This window comes from Danio rerio, chromosome 2 (genome assembly GCF_052040795.2).
Source record: "Danio rerio strain M-AB ecotype USA chromosome 2, GRCz13ab, whole genome shotgun sequence".
Classification (NCBI taxonomy): Eukaryota; Metazoa; Chordata; class Actinopteri; order Cypriniformes; family Danionidae; genus Danio; species Danio rerio.
This window is the reverse complement of record NC_141022.1, coordinates 863,953-885,000: the sequence shown is the minus strand read 5'-3', so window position 1 is coordinate 885,000 and position 21,048 is coordinate 863,953. Positions and strand designations below refer to the sequence as shown.

The 21,048-nt window shown below is 34.3% G+C and overlaps 1 protein-coding gene and 1 long non-coding RNA gene across 18 annotated transcripts in view; one reads left to right on the top strand and one right to left on the bottom strand.

Moving 5' to 3' along the window:
• The window catches only part of LOC147836973 (uncharacterized), a 307,385-nt gene extending 294,528 nt beyond the window's left edge, over positions 1-12,857 (top strand). For 2 of the 3 annotated variants that reach the window (XR_015478067.1, XR_015478066.1), the window contains exons 9-10: positions 4,695-4,768; positions 12,471-12,610. This is a non-coding gene — a long non-coding RNA (uncharacterized LOC147836973). Of the gene's footprint in view, positions 1-4,694; positions 4,769-12,470 lie in introns of all 3 variants that reach the window. The other variant, XR_015478072.2, reaches the window with a different exon arrangement.
• Positions 5,442-21,048, bottom strand: part of mylk4a (myosin light chain kinase family, member 4a) — a 44,024-nt gene continuing 28,417 nt past the window's right edge. For 4 of the 15 annotated variants that reach the window (XM_087240253.1, XM_087240255.1, XM_087240256.1 and 1 more), the window contains 12 exons: positions 20,409-21,024; positions 19,749-20,005; positions 16,942-17,047; positions 14,273-14,366; positions 13,254-13,363; positions 12,465-12,606; positions 10,686-10,756; positions 10,074-10,202; positions 9,487-9,639; positions 7,985-8,063; positions 7,814-7,868; positions 5,442-6,825 (listed from right to left, as the gene is read on the bottom strand). In XM_087240253.1, coding sequence (XP_087096379.1) covers positions 7,815-7,868; positions 7,985-8,063; positions 9,487-9,639; positions 10,074-10,202; positions 10,686-10,756; positions 12,465-12,606; positions 13,254-13,363; positions 14,273-14,366; positions 16,942-17,047; positions 19,749-20,005; positions 20,409-21,024 — 1,811 coding nt within the window. In that variant the 3' untranslated portion in view covers positions 5,442-6,825; position 7,814. Of the gene's footprint in view, positions 6,826-7,813; positions 7,869-7,984; positions 8,064-9,486; positions 9,640-10,073; positions 10,203-10,685; positions 11,398-11,457; positions 12,607-13,253; positions 13,364-14,272; positions 14,367-16,941; positions 17,048-19,384; positions 20,006-20,408; positions 21,025-21,048 lie in introns of those variants that run through there. The other 11 variants (XM_087240260.1, XM_087240259.1, XM_087240258.1 and 8 more) reach the window with 5 other exon arrangements.

Below are 21,048 nucleotides of genomic sequence, written 5' to 3'. Positions count from 1 at the left end.
ACACACACACACACACTCATCTATACACTGCTCTCTCACACACACACACACACACTCATCAATACATGGCTCACACACACATACACTCACACACAACGATACATCGCTCACACACACACACACACACTCATCGATACACTGCTCAAACACACACACACACACACACACACTCATCAATACACTGCTCAAACACACACACACACACACACACTCATCAATACACTGCTCAAACACACACACACACACACTCATCAATACACTTCTCACACACACACACTCATCAACAAACACACACACACACACACACACACACACTCATAATTGTACAAGCCCAATCACGGGGCTGAAAACTGGAAAATAACTTTACCTGCAAATATGAACCCAACATTGAGTCAAACATGGACAAAAGGAGTCGTTTAAATAGAACACACATAATTAACCCAACACTGAGTTCATCAATGCTTGACCCAACATCAGCCTAAAACAACCCAGCAGTTTTCAAAGTGTAGACGCGAGTACAGCAAATTAAACGTAAAAGCACAGAATCACACACACACACACACACACACTCACGTCAGCTGGAGTGAAGCGTGATAAGAAATCATGAAAGCCACAAGTAACACAATGACCACAGACGTGTTCTTTATGTGCATCATATTTCACATCCCCATGCCAAAATCCAGCGATGTGCAGCATTAAAGACAAGCCTGAACACACAGCAACACACCTCCGGGGTATAAAATAAAGCTGACGCTGAGCGGGGGAAATTATGAACAAATAAATCACGCGTACAGTAAATCAGCAGGCTGGAGCGACACATAAACGTCTCCTTCAGACTGAGCGTCCATCTGAAAGAATAGGCCGTCAAGCTTCAGCCTTCCTGTTGTTTTCCCTGTCTGAGCAATAGTTGGAAGAGTCCAGAGCAATGAAAATACAGCACAACAGCTCCAGATAATGAGACTCAAACACTGTCAATAATCATTCTCCTACTCAGAGTCTGTGTCTTGTTTTCAGAGCAAATATCTACAAACTCTGAAATCAAGAAGTATAGACAATCACAAAATATTGCTTTGTTTCTGAAATAATGAGTCAAAATAAAGTCAGTTTTACCTTAAAACAAGCTGAATAATCTGACAACTGGGAGAAATAATAATATTGAGTAAAAAAACTGATTATTGATCAGATATAATGTGTATTGATAATATTTCATCTGATCATTTTATAAAAGTAACACAAAAGACGTAATAGTAAATAAAAATATCAGACGAAAAAAACGTTATAAAATAGACGTAATTTGTTTAAAATTATCAGACACAAAAGACATTATTAAATAAACATTGCTTATCTAAAATTATCAGACATAAAAGAGGTTATAATAAATAGACGTTACTATAATATGATCTAATGCAAAAGACGTTATAAAATAGTCGTTACTTGTCTAAAATTATCAGACACAAACATTATAAAGTAGATATTACTTATCCAAAATTATTAGACAAACATTATAAAATAGTCATTACTTGTTCAAAAATATCAGACATAAAGACGTTATAAAATAGGCATTACTCGTCAAAAATGATCAGACACAGACATTATGAAACAGGTGCTACTTGCCTTAAATGATCAGATCAGACACTAGGCGTTATAAAATAGACTTTACTTGTCTAAAATTATTAAACATAAACAATGTTATAAAATACTAGCCTTAAATTATCAGACACAAACATTTTAAAATGGTCATTACTTGTCTAATATTATCAGACACAAACATTATAAAAGACATTACTCGTCAAAAATTATCAGACACAACCAAACATTATAAATTAGATGTTACTTGTTTAAATTATTAGACCCTAAAATTATAAAATAGATGCTTGGACTAAAATTATCAGACAATTAAGACATTATGAAATGAATGTTGTCTAAAATGATCAGATACAAAAGACGTTATAAAATAGTCATTACTTGTCTAAAATTATCAGACCATTATTAGAAAACAGACGTTACTTGTCTAAAATTATCAGACACAAACATCATAAAATAGACAACACATGTCTAAAATTATCAGACACAAAACATTATAAAATAGTCATTACTTGTCTAAAATTATCAGACCATTATTAGAAAACAGACGTTACTTGTCTAAAATGATCAGACACAAACATAATACAGATGTTACTTGTCAAATGATCAGACATTATAAAATAGACGTTACTAGTCAAAAAAATCATAAACAAAAGGTGTTATAAAACAGGCATTACTCGTCTAAAATTATCAGACAAAAACATTATAAAATAGACGTTACTCGTCTAAAATTATCAGACACAAAAGACATTATAAAATAGTCATTACTTGTCTAAAATTATCAGAGACACAAACATAAAACAGATGTTACTCATAGAAAATGATCAGACAGTATTAAATGGACGTTACTTGTCAAAAAAATCATACACAAAAGATGTTATAAAACAGGCGTTACTTGTCTAAAATTATCAGACACAAACATTATAAATTAGACGTCACTCGTCTAAAATTATCAGACACAATCATTATAAAATATACATTACTCTTCTAAAACTATCAGATACAAAAGACGTTATAAAATAGTCGTTAGTTGTCTAAAATTAGCACGCACAAACATTATAAGATAGATGTTACTTGTCTAAAATGATCAGACACAAACTTTATAACACAGATATTACTAATTTAAAATTAACCATTAATAAATAGATGTAGTCTAAAATAATCAGACAAACATTATAAAATAGATATTAGTGTAAAACAATCAGACAAAAAAAGTCATAAAATACACGTTAAAATTATCAGACACCAAAGATTATAACATTTTAAACCTATCAAATATTATAAAATAAACGTTACTTGTCTAAAATAACAGAGCATTATAAAATATAGGTTATTTGTCTAAAATTATCAGACACAAACATTATAAAACAGATACTTAAAATGATCAAACACAAAAGACGTTATAAAATAGACATTACTCATCAAAAATGATCAGACACAGACATTATAAAATTGATGTTTATTTAAAATGATCAGACGCAAAAGGAGTTAGATATAAAGTGACAGACAGCTCCAGGATTCTGATCTACACTCACTGTAATAATAAACGTATAATAGATGATGTATGAGCTCCTCCGCTGTTCTGGCTGTTCGCATACAGCACCGAGTGTCACGTGAAATCAATCCGTCTGTTCTGCTGTACATGAATATGGCCTTCGTCTCTCCGACCACCCAATCCTCCAACACTTGCCTTTTTTCTCAGTCTGCTCGCTCTGTAACAGCATGTTTCGTGGGAACGTTTCACAGCATAATATCGGCGGAGTGTTGGCGCTCTGGGTGTCGCGGATGCTATTTTTTTTTGGCTGGTTTTGCTGTGGTTATTGGGGGAGTCGGATGGAACACAGGCCTGAGATCTGTGACTCTGCACATCCATCACCAGAGCTGGGTACACTGCGGAAAAAACTATACTTTGAAGAAACATTATTAAAAAACACTGTTAGAGCTAAATTTAGAAGTGTTGTTCAATTTGTGTTACATTTTTTGGGATTTAATTGAATTTAAATTAAATGTATTTATTGTCTTCAAGATTTAAACATTCAAACAAAGTAAAGATGTTGTTTACTCTATAGACTATTACTATTTTATTTTTACTTTAGTACAATGTAGATTTTTAGATTTACCTTTTTTTCCTTAAAAAGAAAATATAGTTATGATTTGGACCCATAAAAAATACTGTAATTTATTACTGAAAAACAGTGTAGTTTCATTCAAAGTTTACAATTTTATATGGATTTATTGTGGTTAAGATTTAAAATGTTACATTCACACAAAGTAAAAATGTTGTTTACTATATAGACCACTATTTATTTATTATACTATTATTTGTTTGTACTTTGGTACAATGTACACACACTCACTGGCCACTTTATTAGGTACACCTCACTAATAGCAGGTTGGACCTCTTTTGCCTTCAGAACTACTTTAATCCTTTATGGCGTAGATTCAACAAGCTACTGGAAATATTCCTCAGAGGTTTTGCTCCATATTGTCATGATAGCATCACACAGTTGCTGCAGATTTGTCGGCTGCACATCCATGATGCCAATCTCCCGTTCCACCACATCCCAAAGCTGCTCTATTGGATTGAGCTCTGGTGACCGTGGAGGCCATTTGAGTACAGTGAACTCATCGTCATGTTCACCAGTCTGAGATGATTGAGCTTTATGACATGCTGCGTTATCCTGCTGGAAGTAGCCATCAGAAGATGGAGACACTGTGCTCATAAAGGGATGGACATGGTCAGCAGCAATACTCAGGTAGGCTGTGGCGTTGATGCTCAATTGGTACTAATGGACCCAAAGAAAATCTCCCCCACACCATTACACCACCACCACCAGCCTGAACCGCTGATACAAGGCAGGATGATCCATGCTTTCATGTTGTTGATGCCAAAAGGAAACGATGAGCTGATGCTGACATGAGGAGTTTCAGATGAAGACAGGAGCACTGAAGAGTCTGTGCTGCCCTCTACTGGACACACACTCACTCAAACACACATGCACACTCAAAACAAACACGCATTAAAAATGACTATTGTTGATGTAATCTGCAGTCATGCCAATAAAACATTTAGATTTTGAACTCTCTCTCTCTCCCTCACACACACACAGATGACCGTAGTTCTGCTTCATCATCACTCCAGACTGCTGAAACTCATCTACAAGCTCATCTTCACAGATCTTTAGTAAGTTGAGCTTTTATTTGTATTACACTCTTTTACACTGTTGCATCATTTCTGTCTATTTCTACTAATAATAGCCATCAAATCCAGCATCTCTGTCTTTTAGTATATTCGGGCAACTATAGGGCATTTACAGTCAGATAAATCATTATAGGATCAAAAATAATGACCTCTGTTTTCTCCTCATTTAAAAATAAAAAATGTTCAGAAAGCCATGCCTTTACCTCCTCCAGGCAAGAGGTAAAGTGTACTGGCCAGCAAGAAGGTCGCTGGTTCGATCCTCGGCTCAGTTAGCGTTTCTGTGTGGAGTTTGCATGTTCTTTCTGTGTTGGCGTGGGTTTCCTCCGGGTGCTCCGGTTTCCCCCACAGTCCAAACACATGCGCTATAGGGGAATTTGGTAGGCTAAATTGTCTGTAGTGTATGAGTGTGTGTGTGAATGTGTGTGTGGATGTTTCCCAGAGATGGGTTGCGGCTGGAAAGGCATCCACTACATAAAAATGTGCTGAATAAGTTGGCGGTTCATTCCGCTGTGGCCACCCCAGATTAATAAAGGGACTAAGCCGACAAGAAAATGAATGAATGAATTATTATCATCATGATGTCTGTAACATTTGAAATCTTAAGTCAGATGTGTGAGTTGTGTTTTTGTGGCAAGAACAACCAAATACAGGAAAATAAATGTAAGACGTCTCTTTTATTTTTATATTCTCCTATATTCTACATTGTTTTCATTTACGACTACATGAAAAAGACATTATTAACATATAAAACACAGTCTCTAAAACTGAAAACATTGATACAGAAATCCGATCCAATAATCTCCTAAAGTGCATATAATGCAAAGTCATACAATCAAAACAGTGAAAACACAAACAAACATTGGTATATTTGAGATTTAACACCATTGTTTTTAAGTTTTCCATCAAAATCACACCTTGAATCCCTTTACATTCTTGCAGACACATAAAAACAACATTCATGACAACAGTCGAGTGGATAATCTCTCATATTACTGAGTAATTCACATATAATACTACATATTCGAGGATCAGTTTAATACTGAAGAGGCTTGAAAATCAATAGCACAGCACTTTTCCTTAATGTAGGATTCATTAATGTTCTTTAATTTTACTCTGACGTCTTTACTCTCTTCTGTTCCTAAAATGTTGCACAGATGAATTCAAACACAGTTGAGATTGAAGGGGAACACATTAATGCATGTAAAAATAATGACGTAATCAGAATAGAAACATCATCCTGAAGCATTATTGTAGATTGTGTTGAGAAGCAGAGGTAAAACGTTGATGTAAACTGCTGAAATTCACAAGATATGAATACGAGAGTTTGCGTAGAGCTGAAATATCTGTATATGGCTTTAATATGATGTTTAAGTGATTATTTGAGCTGATTTATGGTTCAAGTATGTGCATTTGTTTTTTTTTCTCTGAAGTAATGTCTTCATGTCAGATTCCTCATGCTTTATTCTCTGCAAAATGCTTTTCTTTCTTAGAGCTTTTGTCTTGTTTTTAGTCCAAATATCTAAAAACTCTTAAATCAGGAAGCATTTTCTGGACAAGCACCAAATATTGTGTTGTTTTCAGAAATGATGAGTCAGAGTTAGGAGAGTTTTTCTTTAAAACAAGTGAGGTTTCACTAACTATTTTCCAGAGGAGATTATTCCAAACTCACAATAAATAGCCTGCCTAAAACGGCTCCCTCATCTTCCTTCTCCGAATATTATCAAGCAATATCTGTGGGAACTCTTGAAAGAAAAAATAATCTGCCAATCAATAAGTAACTTTGAAATAAGATGATTGTGCTCATTTTTAACAAAAACTCATTATTTCTAAAAACAACACAATATTTTGCTATTATAAAATGAAATGCTTATAAATTTAAGATTTAGAAACAAGACAGAAGAATGTAAGAAAAGCATGTTTTGCAGTGTAAATAACTGAATAAATATCAACTAACAACACGTTAACAAACTGTGAAAATGCAGTTTATGAAATATATCTGTATATAATATAATGTCCAGTAATCCTCAGACTTGGTCCCTCTGAAACAGAAAATAGAGAAAAAAGTGTTTATTATTATTATTATTATTATTATTATTATTATTATTATTATATTATTATTATTATTATTATTATTATTATTATTAGATATTTATTATTATTATTATTATTATTATTATTATTATTGTTATTATCATATTTTATTATTATTATTTTATTATATTTTATTATTATTATTTTATTCTTATTCTTCTTCTTATTATTATTATTATTATTATTATTATTAATGATAATAATAATAATAATAATAATAATAATAATAATAATAATATCATTCATATTCATATTATTAGACTTCAAGACAATAAAGAAATAAAACTGAAATTATACCGCTAAAGATGTAATGGTATGAATATTTAATATAATAATTAATGACCCACAAGTTGTCACATTTATTAATATTATCATTTTTATGAACTGAAAATTTTAAAAATAATAAACAAATTATCAAGATTATTCTTATCAGTTTATGACATGAAAATGCTAAGAAAATTATCAAATGTTATGATATTATACAGTTTTTTATATAATGTTAAAAATTTATATTTAATTTTAATATTGTGTTATTAATATTATCACTGCTTTTTTTCATTTATATATATATACAGAAAACATTCAACAATAAAGCTCACACACACTTAAAATGTGTGTGTGTGTGAAAATGGCAACTATAGTAACATAATATAATAATGGTAAATATAGTTTAGTAAATAAAAGTACTTGTATCGTCTGTCTTATGTGTATAGTCCAGTATTTTAGAGTATATGTTAGTAATGCATAGTTAGTTTTTAAAATAGCTCTTATATCCAGTGTTGTGTTTGTATTTATGATTAATTTATGTAACACCGATGTCCTTCGAGACACGACATTTCATTCCTCTAAATGTCCACACATGCAGCAGGATGACAATAAAGCTCGACTTGACCTGACTTGATTATAAAGATTATTACTGATCGACGGTGGACTTACATTAACTCTCTGGTGGAGGCAGACAGGAGTTTCTGCGCGAGCGGCACTTATTTTTCTGTATAACAAAACCAAACAAGCAACTTTTATTTAAAAAAACAAATAAATGTGTTAGCTGAGAGATACTGCATGAACTCTGTGTGATGAGATATAATTTAATGTATAAAGTTTTACCCTTTCATGCAGACGGAAGTGAACCGCTGCGTCTGACAGCCACGGGTGCCTGAGTGCTTCTGTCGCTCCGATTCTCCAACTACACACACACACACACACACACGCACAGAAACAAGACATGGAACACCCCTATACTGGACTATACATCACTACATCAGAAAGACTTGCAACTTTTTCCATATGTGTATTATTTCATTAAAAAACAAACAGAAATTGGTAAAAATAATAATAATATTTATTTATTTATTTATTATTTATATATTATTGTTTATTATCATTATAATTATTAATTTATTATTATTATTATATATTTATTAGTAGTATTATTATTATTATTATTATTATTATTATTATTTTGTAATATAATAACAAATAAAAAAGAGAAAGAGAACAACACTGTAACTCTAAAGTATACAAATAGTAATTGCCATTTCTATAATAATATGACAAAAATAAACATATTAACTCATTTAAATCTATTTTTAATGCAGAAATAATTGTTTGTAAAAAAATTTTGTCAAAATTATTATGTAAATAGTAAAATTATTTTATCAATGTTAAAATCATTGTAATTGCAATTTATGTAATAATATTACAAAAAAATGTACAAATTTATTTAAAACTATTGTTTATCACAGAAACAATTGTTTATTTAAATACTTGGTTTCTAAAATGAAAAATTATTATATAAATAGTAAAATAATTGTATAAATGTCGAAATAATAATATATATTTAATAGTAATTTTGCCATTTATATAATAATATTAAAAAACACATTAATTTATTTACAAGCATTTTTTTTTTACTGGAATATTCATAGTTTTTTTACAAGGAAAATGTTTTAAAAATGTAATAGTTTTTACAAAGACAAAAAATATGCATATTAAAATAACAAAAAATGTTCTTATAGAATAAAAATAATAATAATAATAATAATAATAATAAAAATAAAAAATAAAATTTAAGTTGAAGAATTAACACTAAAGCTACAGTCGTAATTATCTTTTATATAATAATAATAATAATAATAATAATAATACAAAAATATAAACATTTTAATACATTTTATATAAACATATTATTATAACCTATTTTATTACAGAAATGTTTGTTTTGAGAACAATAAAATTAATACATTATATTATATAATACAATATATATATTATATATTTTTTTTTTGCATATATTTTTCTTTGCTTTTGAATGTCAAAACTCTTCTAACGCTCCCTTTTATTGACAACAGTTTTATGTATTTTTAAATGCATGTAGTACGTGATTGAATTAATATAAAAGGTAATGCTGTTTCACATACAATACTCACATTTTGTTCATATTTTAGGCTCTGCATTTATCAAACTTGTGCTGACCTTTATAAATATCTACACTATTTATAATAAACAATGTTTTTGCTTTGACTCTTTCTCAACTCTTTCCCCACACATCAAGTGCAGAAAAACAAAGCTAAACGTCCCTTTAATGTGTGTTTTATCCTCCTGTTTACCTTTTATCCACCACCAGGAGTTTGGAAATGAAATCTTTGGCTTCTGCTGAGACTTCAGAGAATTCGTCCTCCTCGAAGTTCCACTGACAGGCCAGAATATTGTTCAGCGTCTCGTTATCGTCGTCCCCGAGGAACGGCGACAAACCGCTGAGACTAGAAAACACAGAACACACACACTGAAAAACACACCCATTTACTCTGAAATTACTAGTCAATCTGAGAAATGATCAGGTTAGATTAGATCATGCATTTACTAACCATGAATAACACATTTATTACACGATTTATTCATATTTATTAACATTTTTAAGTGAAAATAAGCTCAGTTCATGTTAACTCACGGTGCATTAACTAATGTTAGTTTTATTAATGCATGAGAAAAGGTTTATTTTATACTATTATATATTTATAACTGATATTTATTAATTGATTTAATAAATAGTAAACAATAAATGCTGTTATTAGTATTGTTCATTGTTTAAAGCATAAAATAAATTACTTTTTATGCTTTAAAGCTTCTCTGAAGCCAATATAAACATATTTTACTCACTATCCTCCACTCACACACACACACACACGAGACTCACAGCATGTACGTGATGACGCCCAAACTCCACATGTCTGTGTTGAAGGACACAAAATCATAGTTGACCACTTCAGGAGAGAGAAACTCCGGCGTGCCGAAATTAACCCGTAACTTCTCTCTGGGCTGATACCTGACAGAGACGATAATAATCCTCAATTACACATCAGAAACATCATTTATTACATCTCAATAAAGCCGTATTTCAATGACTTCTCTTGATTTAAGATTTTTTTAGATATTTGGACTAGAAACAAGACAAAAATCCAAGTAAGAGAAGTGTAACACCCCATTCACACGGGGCTTCAGCTTTAACGCTTGACTGAAGGCGTGTCCGAAGTTGGGGCTGAAGCGATTGTCATAGCAGCGTCAGCCAATGAAATTCAGTCAGCAATAGGCCACTGTCTAGCTGGTGTATTTTCATACAGCGATCTGATTGGCTGACGCTTCCGTCCGTGCTTGAAAAGTTGAGCTAGTCCCAACTTCTACAGCGAGCAACGCCTCTAAAGCGGCACCGACAGATCCACAATGCAGATCGGCAATGCCTGACGTCACCCATTCAAAGTGAATGGAAACTCATCACACCAGCACTTCTCTAATTTAAGATGCGACTTACTTTCTGGCGAGGCCGAAGTCGATGATCTTGACTTTATTAGTGACTCTGCTCACACACAGAATGTTCTCCGGCTGCAGGACACACACAAACACACAGGACATGACCTTTACAAATATAAACAGAAGCTTTTACCAAAGCGACACACATGTGAGGAGGACTTCAGTGATTCAACAAGAAGCAATACACACAAGTGCTGATTATACTAAGGAACTGTTTGTGCTCAGAGAATTAAATGCCAGTTTTGTTTTGTTTTTTTGAGAGAGAAAAGTGTTTCTACAGGTGGTTTGTCAAACCTACTCACCAGTATGAGGCACACTTCATAAATGCACAGTGTTTTTTTTATTTTTGAGATATGGAGTGATTGTAAAAAAGTGTCTGGTGCAAAAGCTTGTGCAAGTGTGTGTTAAAGTGTCAGAGAGTTGAAAGAGTGTGTTTTCTACAGGTGGTTTATCAAGCCCACTCACCTGTGTGAGGCACACTTAAAATTGCATGATGTTTTCATGTGCATTAAAAATGCATATTATATGGTGACTCAGTGGTTAGCACTGTGGCCTCACAGCAAGAAGGTCACTGGTTTAAGTCCCAGCTGGGTTAGTTGGTGTTTCTGTGTGGAGTTTGCATGTTCTCCCCGTGTTGGCGTGGGTTTCCTCCGGGTGCTCCGGTTTCCCCCACAGTCCAAACACATGCGCTAAAGGGGAACTGATCAACTAAGCTGTGTGTGTGTGTGTGTGTGTGTGTGTGTGTGTGTGTGTGTGTGTGTGTGTGTGTGTGCGTGTGTGTGTGTGTGTGTGTGTGTGAATGAGTGTGAATGAATGTGTGTGTGTTCCTGCTGGAACTGCATCTGCTATGTTAAACATATCCTGGAATAGTTGTCGGGTCATTGCGCTGTGAGGACCCCTGATGAATAAAGGGACTGAGCTGAAGGAAACTGAATAAATGCTTGCAGATATTTAAAGGCCCCTTGAAGTGCTTTGAAATGCGTATTTTATTTAATGATTGACGTAATCTCAACCAATACATGAAGAGAGGGTGGGACATAGTGTAGCTCCTCCTCTTTTTTAAAAAACAGCCAATAGCATTTCGATGTGGACATGGAACAGGACTCAATCATCAGCAGCCTGCTCGCTTCTGTTTGTGTCGTCAATCTGGCAACCTGAGTGTGCGTCAAGCTGTCGTCGAAGAAAAAACGACAACTTTCCAATGTTTTGAATTTGGACTGCAATACCTCCTTCCTCCACTAGTCAGTCAGTTCTACATACTGTACTTTTAAAGGGCATCTATTATGCAAAAATGACTTTTATTCAGGGTTTAAACTCTGTTGTGTGTCAGCAGTGTGTTAATATATATCAAGCTTCTAATGACAAACATGGATTAATTGTGTTGGTTCTAATCAGACTTGATGAAATCAGTCTGCAGAAACACTTTGATGGACATTCTCCCTTAGTATGTGTCATCAGAGGGGAAAGCCCCGCCCACTAGTGCCCATCACCCCCTCATTAGCATACGACGTTAGACTTGTTTTTGAATCTGCCACTATGCTTACACATTAGTAGCTCCGCCCTCTTCTGAAAAGAGCACAATCTCATTTGCATTTAAAGCGACAGTCACCAAAATGCCACAATCAGGATCAGAGCCTGAAAGGGTCAGTTTCAGAGAGCTGAAGAACATTATCTGTGCGCTGTTCTTAGCTCTAGAGACTTATTTCACTTCTTCTAAAAAGGGGCTGAATAGGTCTCGTTTAAGATGTGTGTGTTTTTGACTGCATGTTACATGTTTTACCTTCAGGTCCAGATGGAGGATGTACATTTTGTGCATGTAGCGCAGGCCTTCGCAGATCTGCCGGATGAACATCACTGTGTCCAGCTCCGTCAGCTTGTAGTTTTCATCAATGATCCTGTCGAAGAGCTCGCCTCCATCAACACTGGACACACACACACAGGTACACTCACCAAACAGACTCTAAGCATCAGCTGAAGCACTGACACACTCACTATTAAATATCAACGTTTTAACCCTCAAAATGCATTTAATAATCTGTGTATGTCTTTATTTTTTATTATTTAATCCTATATTTTGGCAGGAAAGCCTCTTGAGATTTGTTGTTTGGTTTTAGGAGTGTCCTGGATAAACAAATAATAAGCATTGCAGACTACACATCAAAATAATCAATACAAAAAACATTAAATAAAATAAAAAATAAGTTAATAAATCAATACAATATAAAATTAACTAAATTAATGCATCATAGAATTGTAAAACCAAAACATATCCTATATATTATCTTGCTAACCCCATTGGCAGATTATTTGTCAGGTTATTTTGCTTGTGTTTAGGAAAAACTCGCTTGATTTTGACTCATTATTTCTGAAAACAACACTATATGTTGTGCTTGTCCAGAAAATGCTTCTTGATTTATGAATTGTTTGATATTTGGACTTGAAACAAGACAAACACTCCAAGGAAAGCAGTGTAGTCAGTAAATGCTGCTAGTTAATATTACTCAATAGTTAAATGATTAGTTTTGCCGTCACAACTAACGATAATTATGAAGCAATGAAAACCACGTACTATTCCAGCACGAGGATGATGTCATTTCTGGACTCGTAGGCTGCGTAGAGCTGGATCAGGTTAGCGTGGTCGAGCTGGTTCATTACCTGGATCTCATTCTTCACCACCTCCTGCCAGACAAAACACATTTACAATGAGCCCAAACTATGATGCATGAACATATATATCACATTATAGCTAATATATTACAACATATATATATATATATATATATATATATATATATATATATATATATATATATATATATATATATATATATGCATATTTGTGATGATTTGGGGGGGGGAGGGTTATATGTAATATTTTTAAATATATTTTGCACACCCACATGACACATACTAGAGTCATTTATGGTAAATACTGTAGTGTTTTAGAACCATACTATAGTCGAATACTTGAATTGATCTGTCGTGGTGATTCTACAGTTGCTATGGTAACACAACAACTATAGTAATTAATCTACTTTGATGATTCTACAGTTGCTATGGTAACACAACAACTATAGTAATTGATCTGTTGTGGTGATTCTACAGTTGCTATGGTAACACAACAACTATAGTAACTGATCTGTTGTGGTGATTCTACAGTTGTTATGGTAACACAACTATAGTGATTGATCTGCTATGGTGATTCCACAGTTGCTATGGTAACACAACAACATTATTAAAAACAAATGACCCAATACTGTAGTTTTCTACAAATATAGGGTGTATTATACTTCAATACACCTCAGTTTACTGTAGTAAAAACTCAAGTATACTACAGTATTAATTATTAGTTCACTATAGTTACTACTGTAGTATGCTGGAGCATTCATCAGCTAAGAGTTGTAGATACAGTATAATACACTTTACACACTTTTTCTGTCTGTGCAATATTTACTTCTAATTTCCTTGTTAGTAAGTTGATAATGTCACATGATTAAAAGTAAACTTAAACCAGTAAATGTGCAATATAAAATAAAAATAATATTACATTTACACACACAAATAAAAGTGCAGGTTATTGCTTTGTACCTTTTCTTTTTGACTCTTGGCTTTGATGATTTTGGCAGCCAGAGTCAGTCCAGAGGAATTCTCAATGCATTTATGAACCTGACCGTATCGCCCCCTGCAAAACAGCCAAAAAAGCATGAAGGCACTGAGAAAAATCAGCAAACTTTTACTTCACTACACTCCCAGACTAAATATTAAAATGTAGTGAAGGTAAAACAGTTTGGACTGGAGAAATAGTCACCAGTTCAAAGATAGAAACCAGCATCTAATTCCAGAGTGAGGCTTTGTGTACTGACTCACTGATTCAAATGATCTATTCAGAGTGAGTCTCCATGTAGCGACTCACTGATTCAAATGACCAATTCAGAATGGTTCTCCTGGCAGCGACTCACTGATTTAAATGATCTATTCAGAGTGTGTCTCTGTGTAGCGACTCGCTGATTCAAATGACCTGTTTAGAGTGATTCTTTAGGTAGTGACTCACTGATTCAAATGATCAATTCAGAGTTATTCTCTAGGTAGCAACTTACTGATTCAAATGATCAATTCAGAGTTATTCTCTAGGTAGCGACTTACTGATTTAAATTATCAATTTAGAGTGAATCTCTGTGTAGAAATTTACTGATTCAAATTACCTGTTCAGAGTCTCCACTGATTCATATGATCAATATGAAGCGAGTCTCCGTGTAGCAACTCACTGATTCAAATGACCAATTCACAATGGTTCTCTAGGTAGTGACTCACTGGCTGTTTCTCAATATGCGTTCTTCAGCGGTCTTGCGTCCTCGTGTTCTCGTGAAACGTCATCATCAGCTGCCTGAGTTCAGTTCCAATACTCAAGACCGCAAGTACGGAGGACGCGTGAAACTTCCCGGATGTGTTCTTGATATTGAGGACGCACCGATGCAGACTTCAGCAGCGCGCTCGCTCTGGAAGTCCCAGAAGTCATTGCGACTTGAGGTGGGAAGCGCAGCATTTTATTTAGATTTATTATTAAAGTTCAGAGATATCACTTATTTACCTCAGGAGTTTCCCTAAATGAAACGGTGTAAGTAAACATTAACATGAACATCTTAATAAAGGAATAAACACATTAAGGGTGTTTGTTTGATGAAATTCGTATTAAAATGTGTTTTATTTATATTGTGCAGAGTATATTTATAATGTTTTTATGCAAAGTATATATTTTGAAGAGGGGGGAAACAATAAATCGTTGTATAAAGGCTGTAATGTTTAAATAATTTCCATTTAAAACGCGTGAAGGTCACATGACCATCAGGAAGAACGCAGCATCCCATTCCACAAAGGACGCGTTCTCTGCCCTCGCGCTCTCCTGAGTTCGTTCTTCCGAGGACACCTGGCAAGACCGCACTCTACAAGAACGCAAGTCCATTCTCTGCGTTCTTGGAATTGAGAAACAGCCACTTATTCAAATGATTAATTCAGAAAGAGTCTCCATGTAGTGACTCACTGAGTCACATGATCAATTAAGAGTGAGTCTCCATGTAGCAACTCACTGATTCAAATGATCAATTCAGTGTGATTCTCTATGTAGAGACGCACTGATTCAAATGATCTGTTCAGAGTCTACAAGTAGAGACTCACTGATTCAAATGACCAATTCAGAATGGTTCTCTAGACAGTGACTCACTTACTTAAATGATTAAATCAGAAAGAGTCTCCATGAAGCTACTCACTGAGTCATATGATCAATTAAGAGTGAGTCTCCATGTAGAAACTTGCTGATTCAAATGATTCGTTCAGAGTGATTCTCTAGGTAAGGACTTACCAATTCAAATGATTTGTTCAGAGTGAGTCTCTAGGTAGAGACTCGCTGATTCAAATGATTCGTTCAGAGTGAGTCTCTAGGTAGGGACTCGCTGATTCAAATGATTCGTTCAGAGTGAGTCTGTAGGTAGGAACTCACTGATTCAAATGACCAATTAAGAGTGATTCTCTGGGTAGTGACTCACCAATTAAAATGATTCGTTCACAGGGAGTCTTCAATAAACAAATGCATTTACTGATTCAGAAACAGGAGATCCTGATGGTGCTAAATATAAATGAACAACTTTGAATTTTATTATTATAAAAGTATATATTTTCTTCTACTGTTTACGTTTAGTACTAAAGTACATTAGAAATCAGTTATGTGCATACATTGACGGAAGTAAAACTGAAATTGGGGTAAAGAAACAGCAGCGGATTGAGTCCTCAAGCTAAGATGGAGAAGAAAGCGCTCCTGGCTCTGAGATGAGATCCTGCAGACGCTCACTTTGACATTTAGTGGCCTGCAGTGACATTTAAACGTCTTAAGTGTGGCTTAAGTGTCCGGAGACCTGATTATGCAAAATGACCTTATAAGGACACAGCAGGAAGCACTGCAGGGACACAGTGGTGATGCAGCAGCCGGTGTCATATTTATCAGACACTAGTCTATGAACAACAAGAAGAACATTCCCAGTGAAGAGGCAGATTAACACCTAGTGATTAGCGTCCAGCTGCCGCCGAGCTACCATTTCACATGTATAAATAACTGGCTCGACTCTGAAGTTATGAATGGGTGGAGGGAGAGCGGCTGTAGCGTTACGCAATTAGCCTTTGAGGGGATTAGCGGACGACAGAGCCTGCATTTATTTAAAACATTCTGTTCTGAGAAATCATTCCAGCGGTGACAAAATAACCCTTACCCTCCGAGAACCTCCTGCTGGTTGATGGTGTAGAAAGTGCTGATCTGGTGGGGTTTTGCGGACACCACGCGGTGGTTGAACGGAGCGGCTGGAGGCGGTGTGCAGTCTGCGGGACAGCACAACATACAGGACGATCAATACTAACGTTACAGAGCAGACAGGGGAGTTATACTCATAACACGCATATTACTTTTTACACTTAAATATGTTGTAAAAATGACATCTTTTCTCGTAATAACAAGATGTCGTCGTGAAGGCAATAAATTTAATCGTTAAGACGTCTTGTAATTACGTGATGTTTTTTGCTAAAATGACGTTTTTTTTCTACATAATTATTTCATATAAACATTTTTACTCGCAATAACCAGTTTTTATATCATTAAAACTAGATATATTCTCGTTAAAACAACATCTTATCTCATAATAACAAAATGTATGTTGTTCAAACAAGATATTCTCTCATTAAACCAACACATCTTCTCAAAAAATGATTTTATGTCATTAAAACAAGATATTTTCTCAATAAGACATGTTTTCTTGTAATAACCAGATTTATTCTTGTTAAAATAAGATATTTTCTTGTTAAAATGACATCTTTTTCTGTAATAATGAGATTTTATGTAGTTAAAACAAGATATTTTGTTGTTAAGACATCTTATCTTGTAATTAAAAGATATTTTTTTATTAAAATGAAATTTTTCTCATAATAATGAGATAATCTGTTGTTAAAAGTACGTCTTTTCTCATAATAACGAGATTTAATGTAGTTAAAACATGATTTATTTTTGTCAAAAACATATGTTGTCCTAATAATGAGATATGCAGTTTTTTCTTTCAGACAACATCTTTTCTCATACTTACAAGATTTTTTTGTTCAAATGACAATTTTTGTTTATAATGATTTTGTTAAAACAAATTTTCTTGTAATAATGACATATTATGCTGTGTAAAACATATTTTTTATATTTTCACATTAAGATGACATCATTCATTCATTCATTAATTCATTCATTTTCTTGTCGGCTTAGTCCCTTTATTAATCCAGGGTCCCCACAGCGGAATGAACCGCCAACTTATCCAGCTAGTTTTTACACAGCGAATACCCTTCCAGCCCCAACCCATCTCTGGGAAACATCCACACACACACATTCACACACACACTCATACACTACAGACAATTTAGCCTACCCAATTCACCTGTACCGCATGTGTTTGGACTGTGGGGGAAACCGGAGCACCCGGAGGAAACCCACGCGAATACAGGGAGAACATGCCCTAAGAAAACATCTTTTCTTGTTATTACCAGATTTGATGATTTGTAAAAGATATTTCTTTTTGTTAAAAACATGTTTTTAATAATGAGATGTGCAGTTAAAATAGATCTTTTCTCATTAAAACAACATCTTTTCTCATAATTGCGAGATGTTTTTGTTGAAATTAAGTTTTGTTTTCATAATTATTTCGCTAAAACATATTTTCTTGTAATAATGACATAATATGCTGTGTAAAACGAGATATTGTCTCGTTAAAACGACATTCTCATAACAAGATTTTATGACATTAAAAGGAGATATTTTCTCATAATAATGAGATGCAGTTAAAATTAGATCTTTTCTCGTAATAATGAAATACTCAGTCATTAAACAACATAATTATTCTGTTAAAAATCCATATTTTTTCATAATAATGAGATGTTATTTCATTTAAACTACATCTTTTCTCGTAATAACGATAAATTTAATGATACAGCACCTTCAAGACATAGTACAAGATTGTAATCTATTACTTTTACAAGTTTCTCATAATAACAAGATAATATGTCAATAAAACTGCAATTTTTTGTTAAAACTGCTGCTTTTCTCATATTAATAAGAAGTTATTTCATTAAAACAAAATTTGGTCCCACTTTATATTAAGTGGCCTTAACTAATATGTACTTACACAGGAGTTAATTATTTGTTACAATGTACTTGTTATGTAAATACATGTGTTTACTGTGTACTTATGCTTGATTAAATACATGTATGTAATTACATCTGTAATTAACTTCTATAATAACATTGGTAAATACACTGTCAACCATCCTTTACACCTTAACCCACCCTTAAACCTACCCATGCCTCCAAACCTGTCCATAAACCAACCTCTATCCCAACTCAAGAGCACCACAAGTGTTCTCAAATACTTCATGAACACAGTAAGTACATTGTATTTATTTTTTGATGTAAGTACAAAGTAGTTAAGGACACTTAATATAAAGTGGGACCCAAAATTTTTTCTAAATAAATTTCTGTTAATAAAACGACAATTATTTCTTTAAAACATTTTCTTCACAATAATGCGATTTTATGTCGTTAAAACTAGATATTTTCTTGTTGAAACAACATCTTTTCTGGTAATAACGATATGTCACTAAAACAAGATCTTTTCTCGTTAAGACAACCTCTTCTCTCGTAGTAAGGAGATATTACGTTGCTAAAACAACATATTTCATCATTAAGACAACATATTTTCTTGTAATTTCAGGATGTTTTTACTTGTAATAAAATATGTTGTTAAAATGACATAATTATTTAGTTTGAACATAATTTTCTTGTAATAATGTCATTAAATAAGATATTTTTTGTCATTAAAACTACATCTTTTCTTTAAAATTAGATTTGTTTCTTGTAAAAACGTCTTTTCTTGTAACAACAATATATAAAAACAATTCCCAGCATCCTTAAGGCATGTCGCAAGATTGCTATCCTAATTTTAAAAGTCACCCTGCCAAGCTTATATATATTGGACTCAAATGAGAATCTCACCAATGAAGAAGTGATCGCCGTGATCTTCATCATCTTCATCCTTAAAGCTCTGCTGCTTCAGTTTGCTGAAGTCGATCTGGATCTCCACACCGTCGGCTTTAAACACAGCGCGCAGATCTTCAGGCTCCGGCGGCTCCGGCTCCTGCTGTTCTCCGTCCTCAACGCGACTCTTTTTATGGTCCTCCAAACCCAGATCTTCCTCCGTCACGCGTCGCTTGCTGCTGGTCGTCACTTCATCTGCCTGCTCAGACTCGCTGCTGTAACACAGACACGACAGAGGAGGCCTGTACTGTTACTCTGGATGAACAAACTCAGGATTACTGGATCTGTTGTCAGTTGACTAAACTATTCCACTGCAGTCAATCAGGCTTTGTTAGGTATTGGGTGTGGCTAACACATAACCACGCCCCTCAAACTGTCAGTTTTGACATCGCCATGACAACAAACAGAAATAGTGAGGAGGAGGAGGAGGAGTCTGTTAGATTGTAATAACTCCAAAAACCCTTTTCTCGTCTCTCTGAATGAAACGCCTACTTTTCCACAGCCAATCAGCTTGCAGTAGATAAAAACAAACCACGCCCACTTTTTTTCTCATTAATATTCAGTTTCTCAGGAACTACAATACAGAATAACAACAGTTCATGCAGACTTTAAGCTCACCTTATTTCTGAGTTCTCAGTTGCTGTTGGCGGCTCTGTGTCAGTAATATCAGCTTCTGAAGGGCCCTCAGTAGTCTCTATATCAGTAATGTCAGCTTCTAAAGGGCCCTCGATAGTCTTTGTGTCAGTAATATCAGCTTCTGAAGTGCCCTCAATAGTCTCTTTGTCAGTAATAACATCTTCTGAAGGGCCCTCAGTAGCTTTTGTGTCAATATTATCAGCTTCTGAAGGGCCCTCAGTAGTCGTCTTGCTCTCCGTATCGTCTGTTTTCTGATCTTTGAGCACTTCTGTGGTCTTCAGCAGGATTTGCTCAGTGTCTGCTTTCTTCATTTCTTCTCGGATCTCCTCTGTGTTCGTCTCTGGGATGTTCATCTGGTCTTCTCTGAGATCCAGAGTCACCTTTTTCTCTACTTTCGTCTTCTTTCTCGGCTCGTCTTCCACCGGTTTGGCTTCCTCCAGGATAATGTCCTGCAGATGTGGAGTAACCGAGGCATCTTCTGATTTCTGCAGGTCATCATCTTGATTCTGGGCTGGTTTGGAGCGCTCGGCGTTCTCCTGGTTGAGTTTCTGAACTTCTTCAAGCAACAGTGCCTGCTTCCTCAGAAAGACTTTGTCTGCTGGAATATGAGCGTAACACGTGC